The sequence below is a fragment of the Ranitomeya variabilis genome, chromosome 7 (genome assembly GCF_051348905.1).
Source record: "Ranitomeya variabilis isolate aRanVar5 chromosome 7, aRanVar5.hap1, whole genome shotgun sequence".
Taxonomy (NCBI): Eukaryota; Metazoa; Chordata; class Amphibia; order Anura; family Dendrobatidae; genus Ranitomeya; species Ranitomeya variabilis.
Window position 1 is genome coordinate 24,539,809 of NC_135238.1, and position 20,595 is coordinate 24,560,403.

At 45.2% G+C, this 20,595-nt stretch overlaps 1 protein-coding gene across 1 annotated transcript in view; it reads left to right on the forward strand.

The window, feature by feature from the left end:
* The window catches only part of LOC143786180 (uncharacterized), a 42,412-nt gene extending 23,917 nt beyond the window's left edge, over nucleotides 1-18,495 (forward strand). Inside the window, exons 4-5 of the mRNA XM_077275469.1 lie at nucleotides 15,712-15,814; nucleotides 17,137-18,495. Coding sequence (XP_077131584.1) covers nucleotides 15,712-15,814; nucleotides 17,137-18,362 — 1,329 coding nt within the window. The 3' untranslated portion in view covers nucleotides 18,363-18,495. The remainder of the gene's footprint in view (nucleotides 1-15,711; nucleotides 15,815-17,136) is intronic.
* The last annotated feature ends 2,100 nt before the right edge of the window (nucleotides 18,496-20,595 follow it).

Consider the following 20,595-nt stretch of genomic DNA (forward strand, 5'->3'; position numbering starts at 1 on the left):
GGAAAGCACAGCGGTGACGTCACCGCTGTGCTCGCTTTCCGGCCGGCAGGCGCTCACACAGTGCAGAGAAGCTGAGACGCCGGAGGACAGACACCGGAATGTAAGTATGTACTGTTTGTTTTTTTTACGTTTACGCTTGTAACCAGGGTAAACATCGGGTTACTAAGCGCGGCCCTGCGCTTAGTTACCCGATGTTTACCCTGGTTACAAGCGAACACATCGCTGGATCGCTGTCACACACAACGATCCAGCGATGTCAGCGGGTGATCAAGCGACGAAAGAAAGTTCCAAACGATCTGCTACGACGTACGATTCTCAGCAGGATCCCTGATCGCTGCTGCGTGTCAGACACTGCGATATCGTAACGATATCGCTAGAACGTCACGAATCGTACCGTCGTAGCGATGGAAATTTCACTGTGTGACGGTACCCTTAGTCAGGCTTCTTCTATATCGGTATCATCACAATCCTTAATGGAGGCAGTTTTTGATGGTTATTCATGAGCCTCCGTTACACATTAGAGAGTTGTAATGATATTAGACAGACTAGGTGGTCTTGTATTGGATACCCCCGGTTACATCCACACATTATGCCAGCATCAGCGAGTGCAGACATGACAATGACCTTGCATAAAAGAGAGGAGTATGGGCAGATAGAACATATTCATCTATCTCTTTTGTTTACACCAGTGTTTCCCCAACTCCAGTCTTCATGGCCCATATGGATCATGTTTTCAGGATTTCCTTAATGACCGCCGATACGCCTTTTAACGGCGGCCGTTAAGGGTACTTAAACCACAGCGCCGTTAATTAACGGCGCTGTGGAAAAGGTGTATAGCGCCCCCCAGAGTCGGATTTTCTCTGGGGTCTCGGTTGCCGGGGGTAGCCGAGACCCCAGAGAACATGATTCGGGTCGGTTTTTACCAACCACCAGGTTGCGATCACCGGTAATTAGCCGTTTACCGGCTGCCGCAAAAACAAAACAAAACGCAATTTCCCATTTAATTTTCTGTCTTCTGATGTGATCACACATCGGAGGACAGAGAAATGGGGTCCACGATTGCCCTCCGATACTCACCTGTCTCCCCCGATGCTCCTCATGGCTCCCGATGGGCACTACCATCTTTTTCCGGGAAAAAAATGGCAGGCGCTTGCGCAGTGCGCCCGCCGGCCGGCATCTGGCAGATCTTTGGGGTCTTGGCTGCCGGGGGTAGCCGAGACCCCAAAGAACATGATCTGGGTCTGTTTTTACCGACCCCTGTTTTGCAATAGCCGGTAATTAACCGTTAACCGGCGACCGCAAAAAAATTAAAGTGGTGTGTCATTCTCTGTCCTCTGATGTGATCTCACATCGGAGGACAGAGAAATAGGGGGATCGGGGACCCTGTTATACTTACCAGTGTCCCTGGGTCCTCCTGCATCCCCTCCTGGCCACCGGCTTCTTCCTCTGGGAAGAAAATGGCGGACGCATGCGCAGTGCACCCGCCGTGATCTGCCGGCTGGCAGAGGAAGATTCTTCCTCTTGTTTTATTTTGGTCACTGTGAGATCCTCTCACAGTGATCAAAGTAAAAAAAATAGTAAATACCCCCCCCCCCCTTTATCACCCCCTTAGTTAGGAAAAAACAATAAAATAAAAAATATAGTTCTTACCGATAACGGTATTTCTCTGAGCCCATGACGGCACCACGGAGAGAGGGGATCCGCCCACCAAGGACAGGAAACCTACGGATAAAAAAGGCGGTACCACTCTCCTGCATCAATTTGTTTACATAGAGAATGATGGGAGACTACTAAGGCATTTGTAATTTTTAACTCTTTAGCCTAATAAAATACCGCGTGACTAACTAAAAGTAGACTATAAATAGACTATGGCACTTTTTAAATGTGCACACCCATAAGTGAAGGGAGGGAATGTACGGGTGCCGTCATGGGCTCAGAGAAATACCGTTATCGGTAAGAACTATATTTTTCTCTGATCGCCCATGACGGCACCACGGAGAGAATTGCATAGATAGTACATTCAGGGAGGGACCACTGCTTCCAGAACCCTTTTACCGAAGGTAAGATCTGAGGAAGAGATTAGGTCCAATCTATAGTGCCTATAGAATGTGGATGGTGAGGACCAGGTAGCAGCTCTACATATCTGGTCTATAGAAGCTCCGGCCTTCTCCGCCCAGGAAGTCGCCACTGCTCTTGTCGAGTGAGCCTTAACCTCCCCGGGAACGGACATCCCACTTGCCGAGTATGAGAGACTGATGGCGTCCGTGATCCATCTTGCTATGGTGGCCTTAGAAGCTTTTTTCCCCTTCCGGGGACCCTGGAAACACACAAACAGAGAGGAATCCTCCCTACTCTCTCTAGTGGCTTCTAGGTATTGTAAGAGACACCTTCTTACATCCAGAGTATGTAATGTTTGTTCCTCCTTATTTGTAGGGTTGGGACAGAAGGAGGGGAGAGATATCTCTTGAGACCTGTGAAATTTTGAAGCCACTTTCGGGAGATATGCTGGGTCTGTTTTTAAAATGACCCTATCCTCTAAAATTTGTGTGTAGGGGGCATTAACTGATAGAGCCTGCAAGTCGCTGACCCTACGGGCAGAAGTGAGGGCGACTAACAGAGCGGTTTTGAGAGACAAGTTTTTTATTGAAGTTTTGTGTAATGGTTCAAATGGTGGACTAGTCAGGGCTTTAAGGACTAAGTTTAAGTCCCATTGTGGAACCACTTTCACTGGCAGAGGCCTCGATCTTCCTGCTGCTCTGATGAACCTAGAGACCCACCTATTTGAAGCTAAGTCAAAATTGAATAATGCTCCCAATGCTGCCACATGAACTTTTAGGGTACTGGTGGCTAAACCCATCTCCAAACCTTTTTGTAGGAACTCTAATATGGAATTAAGGGGAATGTCTTTCCCTATTTTTGCGCCTGAAGAAGACAAAAACTTTTTCCATATTTTGCCGTACTGTCTTGTTGTAACCGGCTTCCTACTTTTTAACAGAGTTGAGATTACCCCTGAAGAGAACCCTCTGTTTTCTAATATCTTCCTCTCAAGAGCCAGGCTGTCAAGTGCAAGTTCTTGACTTGCGGATGACAAACCGGGCCCTGCGACAACAGATCCTGGAGGTCTGGTAATACCCACGGGTCGGATATTGACATTTTCCTCATCCATGAGAACCAAGGTCTCTTCGGCCAGAACGGGGCAATTAAGATGACCAGTGCCCCGTCCTCCCGAATCTTCCTCAGCACTGCTGGAATCAGAATGAGAGGAGGAAAGGCATAGACCAGATGGTGACCCCAAGAAATCAGGAAAGCGTCCACAGCTACTGGGTTCCCCAAGGGAGATAGGGAGCAGAAGGAGGCTACTTTTTTGTTTAAATGGCTCGCGAAGAGATCTATTTTGGGAACCCCCCATTTTTTTGTGATCTGAGTAAATATCACTGGATTTAGTTCCCATTCCCCCTGTTTTAGGCTGGAACGACTTAGAAAGTCTGCCTTGTAATTGTCTACCCCCTTTATGTGTAGGCTTGTCAGGGATAGAAGGTTGCTCTCGGCTATCTGAAGGATTGAGCTGGTCACTTCCATTAGATTTTTGGAACGGGTACCCCCTTGATGATTTAGGTAGGATACTACTACTTGATTGTCCGACATCACCCTTACATGGTGAGATTGAAGGACTCCCAGAAATTCCTGAAGGGCAAATTTCACTGCCAGGAGTTCCTTCATATTGGAGGAATTGTTTACAAGGGACGGAGACCAAATGCCCTGAGCTACTAGGTCGCCCAGATGAGCCCCCCACCCTGAGGGGCTTGCGTCCGTAGTTAGGACCTTCGAGATCGGAATTACCTATGGGACTCCCTGGGAAAGATTTTTCTGCAATGTCCACCAAGTCAGGGAGTGATTGGTGCGAGGAGACAATGTTAACCGCTCGTCTAAATGTTCTCCTAGAAGGTTTTGCTCTGACAGTAGTTGCCATTGGAGATCTCTTGAATGTAGTTGGGCCCACTGGACCGCCGGGATGCAAGAGGTCATAGAGCCTAATAGGGACATGCCCTGACGGAGTGTTATGGAGGGGAGAGATTGTACTCTTAACGCTAGACTTTTTATTTTTTGTATTTTGCTCTCTGGGAGCCGACATTCCATTTGTTTGGAGTCTAGAGTGAGACCTAGGTACTCCTGAACCTGAGAAGGCACCAGTCTGGATTTCTCTAGGTTTATTAGCCAACCTAGATTTTTTAGAGAGTGAATCACTAGGTCTAGTTGGCTCTTGCAATGTTGCGGGGAGGAGCCTATCACCAGGAAGTCGTCCAGATATGGTACGATCAGGGTATTTTCTTCCCTGAGGTGCGCCATTACCTCCGCCACCAACTTTGTGAAAACTTTCGGGGCGATTGCTAAGCCAAATGGTAGAGCTGAGAACTGGAAGTGACTTAGGACTCCCTGGATGTGGACTGCCAGTCTGAGGAATTTTTGGTGGTCCTTGTGTATTGGGACGTGATAATATGCGTCCTTTAGGTCCAGGACCACCATGAAGCATTGAGGAAATAGCATCTTGATAGATGATTTTACTGTTTCCATCTTGAATGCTTGAACCTCTAGGTAGTTGTTTAGGTTCTTTAAATTGATAATGGTCCTGAAGGAACCATCTGGCTTCTTCCTCAGGAAAAGAGGGGAATAGTACCCTTGCCCTCTTTCCTGAGGGGGGACTTCCAGGAGTACTCCTTTTTTTTACTAACCCGACAACCTCGTTTTCTAACGTCAACTGCTCCTCTGCCGAGGTTCTTGTGGGCGTTATCTTGAAAGAGGGATGGGGGTACCTCTTGAATGTTAATCTCAGTCCCGACTCTATGATGTTTAGTATCCATCGACTTGAGGTAATCTTTTCCCAGGCTGGGAGAAAGAGAGATAACCTTCCCCCCACCTGGGGCGAACCTTCATTGTGAAGGTTTTTTGTTGTTATTGAGGTTTTTATTAAAGATAAACCCCTTATTTTTGTTCTTTTTATCTTCCCATTTCCCCTGGTTTCTCCCCGTGTTCTTACGGAAAAACCTCTTGTTCCGAAAGGGCTTCCTATAAGAGGGGAGACCCAGAGGAGGGAAGGATTTTTTCTTGTCCCCCGCTTTTTCCAAGATGTCATCCAGGGTGGAACCGAACAGAAATTCTCCTTCACAGGGGATAGTGCACAGTTTTGTTTTCGTCTGTAGGTCGCCCGGCCAATTCTTAAGCCAGAGGGCGCGCCTGGCCGCATTAGCAAACCCTGCTGCTCTGGCGGATAGCCTGATAGAGTCGGCCGAGGCATCAGCTAGGAAAGCCGCGGCCCCTCTCATTACAGGTAGTGTGTCTAGTATTGAGTCCCGGGAAGTTTTCCCCCTTAATTGGCCCTCTAGTTGGTTCAGCCAAATTATCAGGGAGCGTGAAGTACATGCTGCCGCTACTGCCGGCTTCAGGCCTCCACCCGCTGCCTCCCAGGTACCTTTGAGAAAGGCGTCTGCCTTTTTGTCCATGGGGTCTTTTAGGACCCCCATGTCTTCAAACGGGAGGGAAATTTTTTTTGAGGCCTTAGCGATTGCTACATCTAATTTGGGGGCCTTCTCCCAAAAGGAGCAGGATTCCTCCTCAAAGGGGTATTTTCTTTTAGGCGTTAGAAGAGTCTTTTTCATAGGCTTCTTCCATTCTTTCTTAATTAAGGCTGCTATTGCTTCGTTAAGAGGGAAAGCTCTTCTCTTTTTTTGTTCCAGGCCCCCAAACATTATGTCTTGTACCGATTTTTTAGGGTGGGAGTCTACCAGACCCATGGTACTTCTCACGGCTTTTATGAGGCCATCAGTATCCTCTAGAGGGAAACAGTTATGTCCCCCCGAGGACGAAGTAGATGAAGAAGATGAGGTGGAGGAGTTGAAGGACACTGAATTCTCACTATCACTTCCTGATTTTGAGACGGGAGATGGGGACCTGAGTCTGGTTTTTCTCCTTTTTTTTTCCACTTTTTAGTGATCTGAAGGTGTCCTCTACTTGTTCTTTAATCAGGCTCTTAAGGTCTGTTGCAAACCCAGGAAGGTTTTCGGATAAAGTTTGCTGAATGCAAGTATTGCATAGTCTCTTAGCCCATGTAGGTGGAAGATCCTCTCTACAGATGGCGCAACTTTTGTGCTTAGTTTTACATACGCTTTTCCTCCCCTATAAGAGACAAATAACAATCTTACTGTCTCTGACATTCACGAAGATCCACTTACCACCTCCAGGACCCATAAATACCGGTTGGGGATTGTCTGCCTCTGGCTTCTTCCCCGACGCCGTACTGGACTCCTTACTGTGCTGGAACCTTTGGCGTTCTTTGCTGGTGTCCTGGTGCCCTTTCTGCTGTCGCCTCTTTTGCTGCTGCTGCTGCTGCGGCGGCGATGCTACAGGTGGAGGTGACTCGGGCTGAGGTGATATCGGGTCGCTCATACTGCTGCTGGTCTGCTTATGCTGAGCTGACACTGCGGCACTACTACTCATGAGGCTCTTTTGCTTATTACAGCAGAGCCACTGGGAGGATGTGGATTCCTAAATTTAAACTCCTCCGCCGCTTCTGCGCAGTCCACGGGGAGGAGCGCCGAACGCCGTCTATTAGCTCGGCGCTCACCGCCGGCGCCTGCGCAGATTGCTTCTAGTGCCCGAGCGGCGCCCGTCAGCGCCTGCGCAGACCGCGCCCGGCGCTCGAGCGTCGCCCCTCAGCGCCTGCGCAGACCTCGCCGCATGAGCGGCGCGCGCCCAGCGCCCGAGCGGCGCCCCTCAGCGCCTGCGCAGACCGCGCTGCTCGAGCTCCCGCGAGACCAGCTGGATCCCGGGCATGCGCCGACTTTCAAGATGGCGCCCGGGAAGCATTTATGGCGCTGCTGACCGGCGCCCCCGGTCCTATGCAGCCCTTGTAGCGCGTTCCTCTGCACGCCCGATGGCGGTGCAGCGTGCAGACTCATGCTTGTTCAGGGAGGGTCGCGCTGCACCTCCCGCAACCACAGAGGGACCCCCCTGGATCGTTGCTGCTGCTGCATCTTACCTGGGGAGGTGACCGCGACTCCTTGTCACCTCCCCCGCACACCCTGTCGCCCCTGGCTCCCAGCGGTGGCGCTTCGGGTCACCACCCTAGCCGAGGCAGAGGGACCCCAGCTGCCTTGAATCGGACTGGATGGCCCCGGAATTCCAACGTCGAACTGGTAAGTCCGTAGGTCTCCCATCAAGGACAGGAAACCAACTGATGCAGGAGAGTGGTACCGCCTTTTTTATCCGTAGGTTTCCTGTCCTTGGTGGGCGGATCCCCTCTCTCCATGGTGCCGTCATGGGCGATCAGAGAAAAAAGTACGTATTTCCATTTTCTAATTAGGGTTAGGGTTGGGGCTAAAGTTAGGGTTGGGGCTAAAGTTAGGGCTAGGGTTGGTGCTAAAGTTAGGGTTGGGGCAAAAGTTAGGGTTAGAGTTGGAATTAGGGTTGGGATTAGGGTTTGGATTAGGGTTAGGGTTGGCATTAGGGTTATGTTTGGGATTAGGGTTGGGATTAGGGTTAGGGTTGTATTGGGATTAGGGTTAGGGTTGAGATTATGATTCGGGGTGTGTTGAGCTTAGGGATTTGATTAGGGTTAGGGTTGGCATTAGGGTTAGGGGTGTTTTGGCGTTAGGGTTGTGATTAGGGTTATGGTTAGGGTTGGGATTAGGGTTAGGGGTGTTTTGGGGTTAGGGTTTTGATTAGGGTTATGGATTGGGTTGGGAGTAGGGTTAGGGGTGTGTTAGGGTTGGAGTTAGAATTGGGGAGTTTCCACTGTTTAGGTACATCAGGGGGTCTCCAAACGCGACAGCCAATTTTTCGCTCGAAAAGTCAAATGGTGCTCCCTCCCTTATGAGCCCTGCCGTGCGCCCAAACAGTGGGTTACCCCCACATATGGGGTATCAATGTACTCAGGACTAATTGGACAACAACTTTTGGGGTCCAGTTTCTCCTGTTACTCTTGCAAAAATAAAAAAAATTGGGGGCTAAAAACTAATTTTTGTGGAAAAAAATGAATTTTTATTTTCACGGCTCTGCGTCAAACTTCTGTGAAGCACTTGGGCATTCATAATGCTCACCACATATCTAGATAAGTTCCTTGGGGGGTCTAGTTTCCAAAATAGGGTCACTTGTTGGGGGTTTCTACTGTTTAGGTACATCAGGGGCTCTGCAAATGCAACATGACTCCCGCAGACCATTCCATCAAAGTCTGCATTTTAAAATGTCACTACTTCCCTTCCAAGCCCTGATGTGTGCCCAAACAGTTGTCCCCCCACATATGGGGTATCAGCATACTCAGGAATAATTGGACCCCAAAATCTGTTGTCCAATTTGTCCTGTTACCCTTGGGAAAATAAAAAATTGGGGGCTAAAACAATCATTTTTGTGGAAAAAAAACAAAACAATTATTTTCACGACTCTGCATTATAAACTTCTGTGAAGCACTTGGGTGTTCAAAATGCTCACCACATATCTAGATAAGTTCCTTGGGGGGTTTAGTTTCCAAAATGGGGTCACTTGTGGGGGGTTTCTACTGTTTAGGTACATCAGGGGCTCTGCAAACGCAACATAATGCCCGGAGACCATTCTATCAAAGTCTGCATTCCAAAACGGTGCTCCTTCTCTTCTGAGCTCTGTCATGCACCCAAACAGTGGTCCCCCCCACATATGGGGTATCAGCATAAATTGCACAATAAATTTTGGGGTCCAATTTCCCCTCTTACCCTTGTGAAAGTAAAAATTTGGGGTGAAAAGAATTTTTGCGGAAAAAATATGATTTTTTATTTTCATGGCTCTACATTATAAACTTCTGTGAGGCAGTTGGGGGTTCATAGTGCTCACGACACATCTAGATATCTAGATATGCTCTTTGGGGGGTCTAGTTTTCAAAATGGGGTGACTTGTGAGGGGTTTCTACTGTTTAAGTACTTCAGGACCTCTGCTAATGCAACATGACGCCCGCAGACCATTCCATCAAAGTCTGCATTTTAAAACATCACTACAAATTGCGAGCTAAAAAATAATTTTTGAGGGGAAAATGTTGTGAATTTGGATTCTGGGCTCCCCCGGTGGCCGCTTGTGGAATTGGACTTGTCATCCTCTTTCCTGTTTCACCTGGTTCCATCAGTAGTGGGTGTCGCTATTTAAGCTCATTTCTCTGGTGGTTTCTTGCCGGTCAACAATGTTATCTGATGCCTCTCAGTGCTTGTTCCTGCTTCTAGACTACTACTAGATAAGTTGGACTTTTGTCCATGTTTTGTTTTGCCTATTTGTTCCAGTTCACAGCTGAAGTTTTGTTTCTGTGTCTGGAAAGCTCTCGTTGATCAGGGATTGCTACTCTGGCGTTATGAGTTAATGCCAGAGTTTAAGGTAATCTCTGGATGGTGTTTTGTTAGTGTTTTTCTGCTGACCATGAAAGTATACTATCTGTCTTCTGCTATCTAGTAAGCGGACCTCAAATTTGCTAAGACTATTTTCCTGCTGCGTTTGTTGTTTCATCTGAACTCACCGTCATTATATGTGGGGGGCTACTGTCTTCTTTGGAATATTTCTCTAGAGGTGAGCCAGGTCTTATATTTTCCTCTGCTAGCTATTTAGGTCTTAGGCCAGAGCTGGGCATCTAGCGATAAATAGGAAATGCTACCTGGCTATTTCTAGTTGCGCGGCAGGCTTAGTTCATGGTCAGTATAGTTACATCTTCCGAGAGCTTGTCCCTCTATAGGCTTGCTATGATCTCTGCCTGCAGAGATCATGACAGTTTGACCGGCCAATAAAGTGTTAAAGACCCAGGTTGAGAAAGGAGAGTTATAAGAAGTCTGCTGGAATTTTTTTTTTTTTTTTTTTCCTCCAGTCTGCCTTGCTGCAGTCTTTTTTCTCTCTCTCCTCCTAATCTCTGTATGGCTCTGTGTGCACCTGACAATAATGGATCTCCAGAGTGTAACTGCGGGTTTGAATAATCTCATCACGAAAGTACAAAATTTACAAGATTTTGTGGTACATGCTCCGGTATCTGAGCCGAGAATTCCTTTGCCGGAGTTCTTCACAGGGAATAGAGCTAGCTTCCAGAATTTCCGAAATAATTGTAAGCTTTATTTGTCCCTGAAGTCTCGTTCAGCTGGAGACCCTGCTCAGCAGGTTAGGATTGTGATTTCCTTGCTCAGGGGTGACCCTCAAGATTGGGCCTTCTCATTGCCAGCAGGGGATCCTGCGTTACGCGATGTGGATGCGTTTTTTCTGGCCTTGGGCTTGCTTTATGAGGAACCTCATTTGGAACTTCAGGCAGAAAAAACTTTGATGGCACTATCTCAGGGGCAAGACGAAGCTGAAGTTTTCTGCCAAAAATTCCGTAAATGGTCTGTGCTTACTCAGTGGAATGAGTGCGCCTTGGCGGCAACTTTCAGAGAAGGTCTCTCTGATGCCGTTAAGGATGTTATGGTGGGGTTCCCTGTGCCTGCAGGTCTGAATGAGTCCATGACAATGGCTATTCAGATTGATAGGCGTCTGCGGGAGCGCAAACCTGTGCACCATCTGGCGGTGTCTATGGAAAAGACGCCAGAAAGTATACAGTGTGATAGAATTCTGTCCAGGAGCGAGCGACAGAATTTTAGACGGAAGAATGGATTGTGTTTCTATTGTGGGGATTCTACTCATGTTATATCAGCATGCTCTAGGCGTACAAAGAAGCTTGATAAGTCTGTTTCCATTGGCACCATTCAGTCTAAGTTTATTTTGTCTGTAACCCTGATTTGCTCTTTGTCATCCATTGCCACGGACGCCTATGTTGACTCTGGCGCCGCTCTGAGTCTTATGGATTGGTCCTTTGCCAATCGTTGTGGTTTTGATTTAGAGCCTTTGGAGACTCTTATTCCTCTGAAGGGGATTGACTCCACCCCATTGGCTAATAATAAACCACAATACTGGACACAAGTAACCATGCGTATCAATCCGGATCACCAGGAGATTATTCGTTTCCTGGTGCTGTATAATTTACATGACGATTTGGTACTGGGATTGCCATGGTTGCAGTCTCACAACCCAGTCTTGGACTGGAGAGCAATGTCTGTGTTGAGCTGGGGATGTAAGGGTATTCATGGGGACTTACCTTTGGTTTCTATTTCGTCGTCCATTCCCTCTGAAGTCCCTGAGTTCCTCTCTGATTATCAAGATGTCTTTGACGAACCCAAGCTTGGGTCGTTACCTCCGCACCGTGAGTGCGATTGTGCCATAGATTTGATACCGGGTTGTAAATATCCCAAGGGTCGTTTGTTTAATCTGTCTGTGCCGGAACATGCTGCTATGCGGGAATATATAAAGGAGTCTTTGGAAAAGGGACATATTCGTCCATCTTCTTCTCCCTTGGGAGCTGGGTTTTTCTTTGTCTCAAAAAAAGACGGCTCTTTGAGACCATGTATTGATTATCGGCTTCTGAATAAGATCACTGTTAAGTATCAATACCCATTGCCATTGCTTACTGATTTGTTTGCTCGTATAGAGGGTGCTAAGTGGTTCTCTAAAATTGATCTTCGTGGGGCGTATAATTTGGTGCGGATCAGGCAGGGGGATGAGTGGAAGACCGCATTTAATACGCCCGAGGGCCACTTTGAGTATTTGGTCATGCCTTTTGGTCTTTCTAATGCCCCTTCAGTTTTCCAGTCTTTTATGCATGATATTTTCCGCGATTTTCTGGATAAATTTATGATAATATATCTGGATGATATTCTGATTTTTTCTGATGACTGGGACTCTCATGTCCAGCAGGTCAGGAGAGTTTTTCAGGTTCTGCGGTCTAATTCTTTATGTGTGAAGGGGTCTAAGTGCGTTTTTGGGGTCCAGAAAATTTCCTTTTTGGGGTATATTTTTTCTCCCTCTTCCATTGAGATGGATCCCGTCAAGGTGCAAGCTATTTGTGACTGGACTCAGCCCTCCTCTCTTAAGGGTCTTCAGAGATTTTTGGGCTTTGCCAACTTTTACCGCCGATTTATTGCTGGTTTTTCGGATGTCGTTAAACCACTGACTGATTTGACCAGACAAGGCGCTGATGTTGCTAATTGGTCCCCTCATGCTGTAGAGGCCTTTCAGGAGCTTAAGCGCCGTTTTGCCTCTGCCCCTGTGTTGCGTCAGCCTGATGTGAATCTGCCTTTTCAGGTTGAGGTTGACGCTTCGGAGATCGGAGCTGGGGCAGTGTTGTCGCAGAAAGGTTCCGACTGCTCCGTCATTAGGCCTTGTGCCTTCTTTTCTCGCAAATTTTCGCCCGCAGAGCGGAATTATGATGTTGGGAATCGGGAGCTTTTGGCCATGAAGTGGGCGTTTGAGGAGTGGCGCCATTGGCTCGAGGGGGCTAGGCATCAGGTGGTGGTATTGACTGACCACAAAAATTTGATTTATCTTGAGACTGCCAGACGCCTGAATCCTAGACAGGCGCGCTGGTCTTTATTTTTTTCTCGCTTTAATTTTGTGGTGTCATACCTACCGGGTTCTAAGAATGTTAAGGCAGATGCCCTTTCTAGGAGTTTTGACCCGGACTCTCCTGGTAATTCTGAACCCACAGGTATCCTTAGGGAGGGAGTAATTTTGTCGGCCGTTTCTCCTGATCTGCGGCGGTCCTTGCAAGAGTTTCAGGCGGATAGACCGGATCGTTGTCCGCCTGATAGACTGTTTGTTCCGGATGATTGGACCAGCAGAGTCATCTCTGAGGTACATTCTTCTGCATTGGCAGGTCATCCCGGAATTTTTGGTACCAGGGATTTGGTGGCAAGATCCTTCTGGTGGCCTTCCCTGTCACGAGATGTGCGAGTCTTTGTGCAGTCATGTGACGTTTGTGCTCGGGCCAAGTCTTGTAGTTCTCGGGCTAGCGGACTGCTGTTGCCCTTGCCTATTCCTAAGAGGCCTTGGACACACATCTCGATGGATTTTATTTCAGATCTGCCTGTTTCCCAGAAGATGTCTGTCATCTGGGTGGTCTGTGACCGTTTCTCTAAAATGGTCCATTTGGTTCCTCTGCCCAAGTTGCCTTCTTCTTCTGAGTTGGTTCCTCTGTTTTTTCAGAATGTTGTCCGATTGCACGGTATTCCTGAGAATATTGTTTCTGACAGAGGTACCCAGTTTGTGTCTAGATTTTGGCGGGCATTCTGTGCTAGGATGGGCATAGATTTGTCTTTTTCATCTGCTTTTCACCCTCAGACTAATGGCCAGACCGAGCGGACTAATCAGACCCTGGAGACATATCTGAGGTGTTTTGTCTCTGCTGACCAGGATGATTGGGTTGCTTTTTTGCCATTGGCAGAGTTCGCCCTCAATAATCGGGCCAGCTCTTCCACCTTGGTGTCCCCGTTTTTCTGTAATTCGGGGTTTCACCCTCGATTTTCCTCCGGTCAGGTGGAATCCTCGGATTGTCCTGGAGTGGATGCGGTGGTGGAGAGATTGCATCACATCTGGGGGCAGGTTATGGACAATTTGAAGTTGTCCCAGGAGAAGACTCAGCGTTTTGCCAACCGTCATCGTCGTGTTGGTTCTCGGCTTTGTGTTGGAGATTTGGTGTGGTTGTCTTCTCGTTTTGTCCCTATGAGGGTCTCTTCTCCTAAGTTTAAACCTCGGTTCATCGGCCCTTATAGAATATTGGAGATTCTTAATCCTGTTTCTTTCCGTTTGGACCTCCCTGCGTCCTTTTCCATTCATAACGTTTTTCATCGGTCGTTATTGCGCAGGTATGAGGTACCTGTGGTACCTTCAGTTGAGCCTCCTGCTCCGGTGTTGGTTGAGGGTGAGTTGGAGTACGTTGTGGAGAAAATTTTGGACTCTCGTGTTTCCAGACGGAGACTCCAGTATCTGGTCAACTGGAAGGGTTACGGCCAGGAGGATAATTCTTGGGTCAATGCATCTGATGTTCATGCTTCTGATCTTGTTCGTGCCTTCCATAGGGCTCATCCTGGTCGCCCTGGTGGATCTGGTGAGGGTTCGGTGCCCCCTCCTTGAGGGGGGGGTACTGTTGTGAATTTGGATTCTGGGCTCCCCCGGTGGCCGCTTGTGGAATTGGACTTGTCATCCTCTTTCCTGTTTCACCTGGTTCCATCAGTAGTGGGTGTCGCTATTTAAGCTCATTTCTCTGGTGGTTTCTTGCCGGTCAACAATGTTATCTGATGCCTCTCAGTGCTTGTTCCTGCTTCTAGACTACTACTAGATAAGTTGGACTTTTGTCCATGTTTTGTTTTGCCTATTTGTTCCAGTTCACAGCTGAAGTTTTGTTTCTGTGTCTGGAAAGCTCTCGTTGATCAGGGATTGCTACTCTGGCGTTATGAGTTAATGCCAGAGTTTAAGGTAATCTCTGGATGGTGTTTTGTTAGTGTTTTTCTGCTGACCATGAAAGTATACTATCTGTCTTCTGCTATCTAGTAAGCGGACCTCAAATTTGCTAAGACTATTTTCCTGCTGCGTTTGTTGTTTCATCTGAACTCACCGTCATTATATGTGGGGGGCTACTGTCTTCTTTGGAATATTTCTCTAGAGGTGAGCCAGGTCTTATATTTTCCTCTGCTAGCTATTTAGGTCTTAGGCCAGAGCTGGGCATCTAGCGATAAATAGGAAATGCTACCTGGCTATTTCTAGTTGCGCGGCAGGCTTAGTTCATGGTCAGTATAGTTACATCTTCCGAGAGCTTGTCCCTCTATAGGCTTGCTATGATCTCTGCCTGCAGAGATCATGACAGGAAAAAAAAGGAGTTTTTTTATTTTCACGGCTCTACGTTATAAATTTTCGTGAAGCACTTGGGGGTTCAAAGTGCTCACCACACATCTAGATAAGTTCTGTAATGGGTCTAGTTTACAAAATGGGGTCACTTGTGGGGGGTTTCCACTGTTTAGGCACATCAGGGGCTCTCCAAACGCGACACGGCGTCCTATCTCAATTCCAGCCAATTCTGCATTGAAAAAGTCAAATGGCACTCCTTCTCTTCCAAGCTCTGCCATGCGCCCAAACTGTGGTTTACCCCCACATATGGGGTATCAGCGTATTCAGGACAAATTGCACAACAACCTTTGTGGTCTAATTTCTCCTGTTACCCTTGTAAAAATAAAGATTTTGGGGCAAAAAGATCATTTCTGCAGAAAAAATTAAGGGGTTACTATTACACAGGTGGTAGAAGTATCATCAATGCATCAAGAATTGTTTCACCTGTGGAATACTATGGAAATCCTGAAAACATGGCCCGTGGGGGCCGTGAAGACTGGAGTTTGGGAAATACTGGTTTAGACCATACTTAGCTGCATGTAAATATAAAAAATGGGCGGATGATTCCTCTAACATCACATTTATGTCACAAGGGAACACCATTAAAAAAAAAAAAAATGCAAAATTGCTTTCAACCCCATTAAGTAAAGTATATGTACCCCAAACATACAAAATTTCCAAGCAAAACAATTCTTATATGATGGAAAAATAAAAATGTCAGGGCATCCAAAATGCGAAGGCAAAATAATGAAGAAAATCACTGGACCCTTCTCCAGCAACCCCGGCTTTTATCACTAGTCACCTCTATACTGACTCCGGGGGCGGCACTGGTGATATAGGAGGTGGTGAGGTCGGCATCAGTTGGCGGCTCAGGAGTCACATGAGCTTGTAGTAAAAGCGTCCTTCTAGAACATTCCATGTGAGTTTTCCTTCTGTCTGTGACTTTGTTATATATTATTATTTTCACAGTTTTGAAATCCAGGCAAAAATCTAATGAATAATCCACAAACCATAATGGAGAAAGGAGAAAGTGATGTGCGGGGAGATGAGTGGCGGTGCAAAGAGGAAGATCTTACAGGTAACCGTCCTGATGAGGAGTCACCACGAAATACATAAGAGAAGAGTCAATTTTACCTCATTCACTGGACTGGACAATTCTGGGCTAGAAGTTATATGTTGTTATAATATAATATAATGTAATATAGGTAATTGCCTCCTAGTTACAGCCAGGAGTAGATTATAAGAGAAAGCAGAATAATACCTGGGCTTATCCTGCCTTATATTTGCACCAATGCTATGACTTCCTAATGCACGACCATACGGCTCCTCTGCTCTTTGCTGTGCATGTACTTGTTATGGAGCATGTGAGATGTACTCCACCTGTTTACACTGACTCTTGAGCATTTCCCGTGAAACAATTTGTACAATATGAGCTTGTCCTGGGCTCTGTCACATGAATGCTGGGGTGCTAGTTATCTACTTTAGGTAGTACCTGAGCAATAGACAAAAGTTCCCCAGCACACATCAAACTATGTAATATATAGAAGCCAATTATTCTTCATTATTCAAGAACAGTCCAGGCCACAGACATGTAATTAGTGATGTTAGTATAGACACACAATTATACCTGAGTCTGCTGTCTGATGTCTCTTCTGATACCTCTGTAGAGATGAACGTTTGACCAGGTGTTCATCTGTTCTCTATGCACAAAGAGAATAATAATGCTCTCATATGACCCATCAGTGCTTGTTACAGACCATTATCTGCCTTTATAAAGATACAGTAATAATCTGTAGGTATATAGTATTTAAACCATGTTCGATATTTTAACTGAAAGAGCGGCTACTGGGAGAAAATGAAGTTATACTTTCTTTGTAGCCACTGTCTTCGAGTCATTGAGGCGGTAAAGGGAGGTGTAACAGTCCCTGCTCAGATAGAGATGACTGCCACAACCGTCTACTTTCCCTAATGAGTGAAAGCGATCAGTTGCAAGGAGAATATAACTAATGATATAGGAAGTTGATTGGGGTTTATTAGCTTTCACTGTGATGTAGAAATGCTGGTTTGTTTCCTTTCTCTCATGCATTTTTATTATTGAGCAGAATATTTTCTATGTACACAAGGGATGCGGTGCCGACAAAATATATAATTGCAATAATTGTCAAAGCTTTTATTCTTTGATGTTTGCACAAGGCACTGATCGGGTCGAGAAGGAACATTAATACAATTGATTCTTTGTGCAATCATCACATCATATACATGACATTTTAGTCAATAAAAAAATTCTACATAATTTTGTATGATATTTTTAACTTTTACTTAAATTTGTAACTTTCATATTTAGATTAATATGATTTTTAATGTTTTGATCAAGAATCAAATCACTTTTATTCTTGGCAGATGAGTATAATAGCAGCTCCGAAGGACATCTGATATCTTCGTATATTAAAGTAGAAGTTGATAGCTTCAAAGAAGAAACATATGAGGAGTATGACAACATCTCAGATATACCCTCAACCCTTCATAGCCAAGAACTAACTCCTAATTCATCACAGACTGTTAAGCAAAATAAAAATGTGAAAAATAAAAGCGTGTCCACAAGGAAAAAGCCAATTTCATGCTCAGAATGTGGTAAATGTTTTACTCAGAAATCAAATCTTGTTGTACATGAGAGACTTCACACAGGAGAGAAGCCATTCTCATGCTCAGAATGTGGAAAATGTTTTTCTCAGAAATCAAATCTTGCTGCGCATGAGAGACGTCACACAGGAGAGAAGCCATTTTCATGTTCAGAATGTGGAAAATGTTTTACAGAAAAAGCAACCCTTCTTGGACATCAGAGTAATCACACAGGAGAGAAACCATATTCATGCTCAGAATGTGGGAAATGTTTTACTAAGAAATCACAACTTGTTAGACATGAGAGAATTCACACAGGAGTGAAGCCATTTTCATGTTCAGTATGTGGGAAATGTTTTACAGATAAATCAATTCTTGTTACACATGAGAGATCTCATACAGGAGAGAAGGAATTTTCATGTTCAGTTTGTGGGAAACGTTGTAATAAGAAATCTCATCTTATTATACATGAGAGAATTCACACAGGAGAGAAGCCATATTCATGTTCAGAATGTGGAAAATGTTTCACAGAAAAATCAAGACTTGTTACACATCAAAGAGTTCACACAGGAGAGAAACCGTTTTCTTGCTCACAATGTTGGAAATGGTTTTCTAATAAATCAAATCTTGCTGAACATGAGAGATGTCACAGAGAAGAGAAGCCATTTTTATGTTTAGAATGTGGGGAATGTTTTACGGAGAAATGTCATCTTGTTAGGCATGAGAGAATTCACACCGGAGCTGCTCAGTTTTCATGTTCAGAATGTGGGAAATGTTTTACTAATAAATCTCATCTTATTAGACATAAGATAATTCATACCGGAGAGAAGCCATTCTCATGTTCAGAATGTGGGAAATGTTTTAATAACAAAACTCATCTTATTACACATGAGAGAATTCACACCGGAGAGAAGCCATTCTCATGTTCAGAATGTGGGAAATGTTTTACTAGGAAATCACATCTTGTTAGACATCAGAGACGTCACATTGGGAATAAGCCATTTTAACCTGTTTGTAACCAATCCCATTTTTTTTCAAATCTGACATGTCACTTTAGTTTTAGTAATTACAATGGTATTTATCAACTTATACTGGTTACCTGGAATGTTATTATGTCTGTAATAAATTTTATTCAATATCTTTTGTTGTTATTTATTAAAAGGTAAGAAAATAAACAAAAAATATGAAAAATTAGCAATATTCAAACTTTGTTTATACTACTAAGCCAAATATTTATACTACACAAAAAAGTGACTAACATTTACCTTCTGTTGTATTATGAAAAAAGCTCACAGACACAAAAAGAGGACTTCAAAGATCCTGCAAAAATTTGAAAAAAGTCACAGAGAAAAAAGCAGAGATGACTACCTGCTCAGGCCTCCAAAACAAATGCACTGGCAGGGTGCAGGGGACGCGATTAATGATGGCTGAAAAACAGGTGCAACAATACCGATGAAACAACCACTTTCAATCCAGTGTTGGCTGTTTGGTATTTTAGTGCACAAAAGATACTAGTCTGTATGTGGCATTATTCACACAGGCAATGCAGAGCATCTGGCTTACAGCCTATTAGTAACGCACATACAGGCGGGCTGCCCAGTGCTACAGAATGCATGCCGTGTGAACAGAGGCCTATAGTTTACAGGGCCATCTTGGTCCAACTGCACCATGCAAGATAAAGTGCAAAAAAACATCAATGTATGTAAGGTATTGGTTTATATTGGGGCCACAATATGTAAGCTGGCAACCCACTTCAAGGGTCCTTACATTTTGCCAGTCATAACGCTAAACATCAAACAAAGATCACAGACACAAAAAGAGGACTTTAAAGATCCTCCAAAAATTTGAAAAAAGTCACAGAGAAAAAAGCAGAGATGACTACCTGCTCAGGCCTCCAAAACAAATGCACTGGCACTGTTTTATTATGCCACCATAACTCTTCAAATATCCTTTTATTTTGTCAGAAGGATTAAAAGTTTATCAGCAAGTTTTCATTATGTTAGGGCAATTTACAAAGCTTATTTTCCAGTACCCTCTGGAAAGCACACCAGAGGTAGTCCGTCCTTGACCTATGACAAAACAGAATTGCAGAGAGGTTAAAAGGCCCCATCCACCTCCACTCTCCAGTGTTTATCCTGTCCCCATAGAGGATACTTGCATGAGGTTGGTGCTAGAGTCAAGATATCTTATCATGTGGAGCATCAGAGTACAGTCTCAGGGGGATCAGGTGCAGTGGACTTTCCCTTTACCCTGTCAAGCAGTCCGAGGCCAACACCTCTCTGGGTAGAGGTCCCTCAGCCAACAACCAGCCTGTGCACATCTGCTATAATGCAGTAATCCTGGTTGTGACACTGCTTCCCTCCATGATGGGCTCTCGGCATTACCATCTTCCCCGTTCCTCTAATGGTAAGTAGAGGCAGCACAGGTAAGTGCATGGTGTAAATGTTTTCTTGAAGAACTAGGATTCTGGGTTGATGCTTACCTCATGCCTTTATGCTGAAGCTAAGCCTTGGGCCTCACGTGTTGAAGTTTGGCTTTAGGTGGAAACTAGGCCTTGAACCTCAAGGCTAAAGTTTGGCTGTAAGTCTGGGCTACATCTCATGATTGACTTCAGTTAGTCGCATGTCATGGCTGCACGGGGCTCATTGGGCTTCAGAGTTTTATGGTTGAATAAACGGCCTGCAATGACCCCACTGTCACCTCACCACAACCTTAAGAGCCGCAAACCTTCTAACATACTGCCTCTTTCCCCATCATCCTGTAGAATATAAGCCCACAAGGGCAGGATCCTCTCTCCTGTGTATTAGTCAGTCATTGTTAGTTGGTTCACAGTAATTTACATTTGTATTCTGTATGTAACCCCTTCTAATGTACAGCACAAAGGAATCAATAACAATAATACACAACTGAGTAGTAGTACACATGATATGCTTAGATACATTAGCTTATCTAGCTTGGTTCTGCTGCTTTACTGCATAAAACAAATATAGAAAAAAATGGCCTGCAATCAAAACTTAAAGTGGAGGTGCTGGAGGAATGGATCATGGTCCCAATGTATACAGGAAGGAAAATCTGCTCTAAAAAGTTAATTTTTGCAAGTTGATTTTATTGGATAGCATATACACATAAGGTGAATCAGATGGGATACATAAGTGACAAAATAAAGAAACGTTTCGACCTGTCCCGGGTCTGTGTCAAGGTCGCAGAATTTCTAAAATAAAAATGCAATATAATACAAAA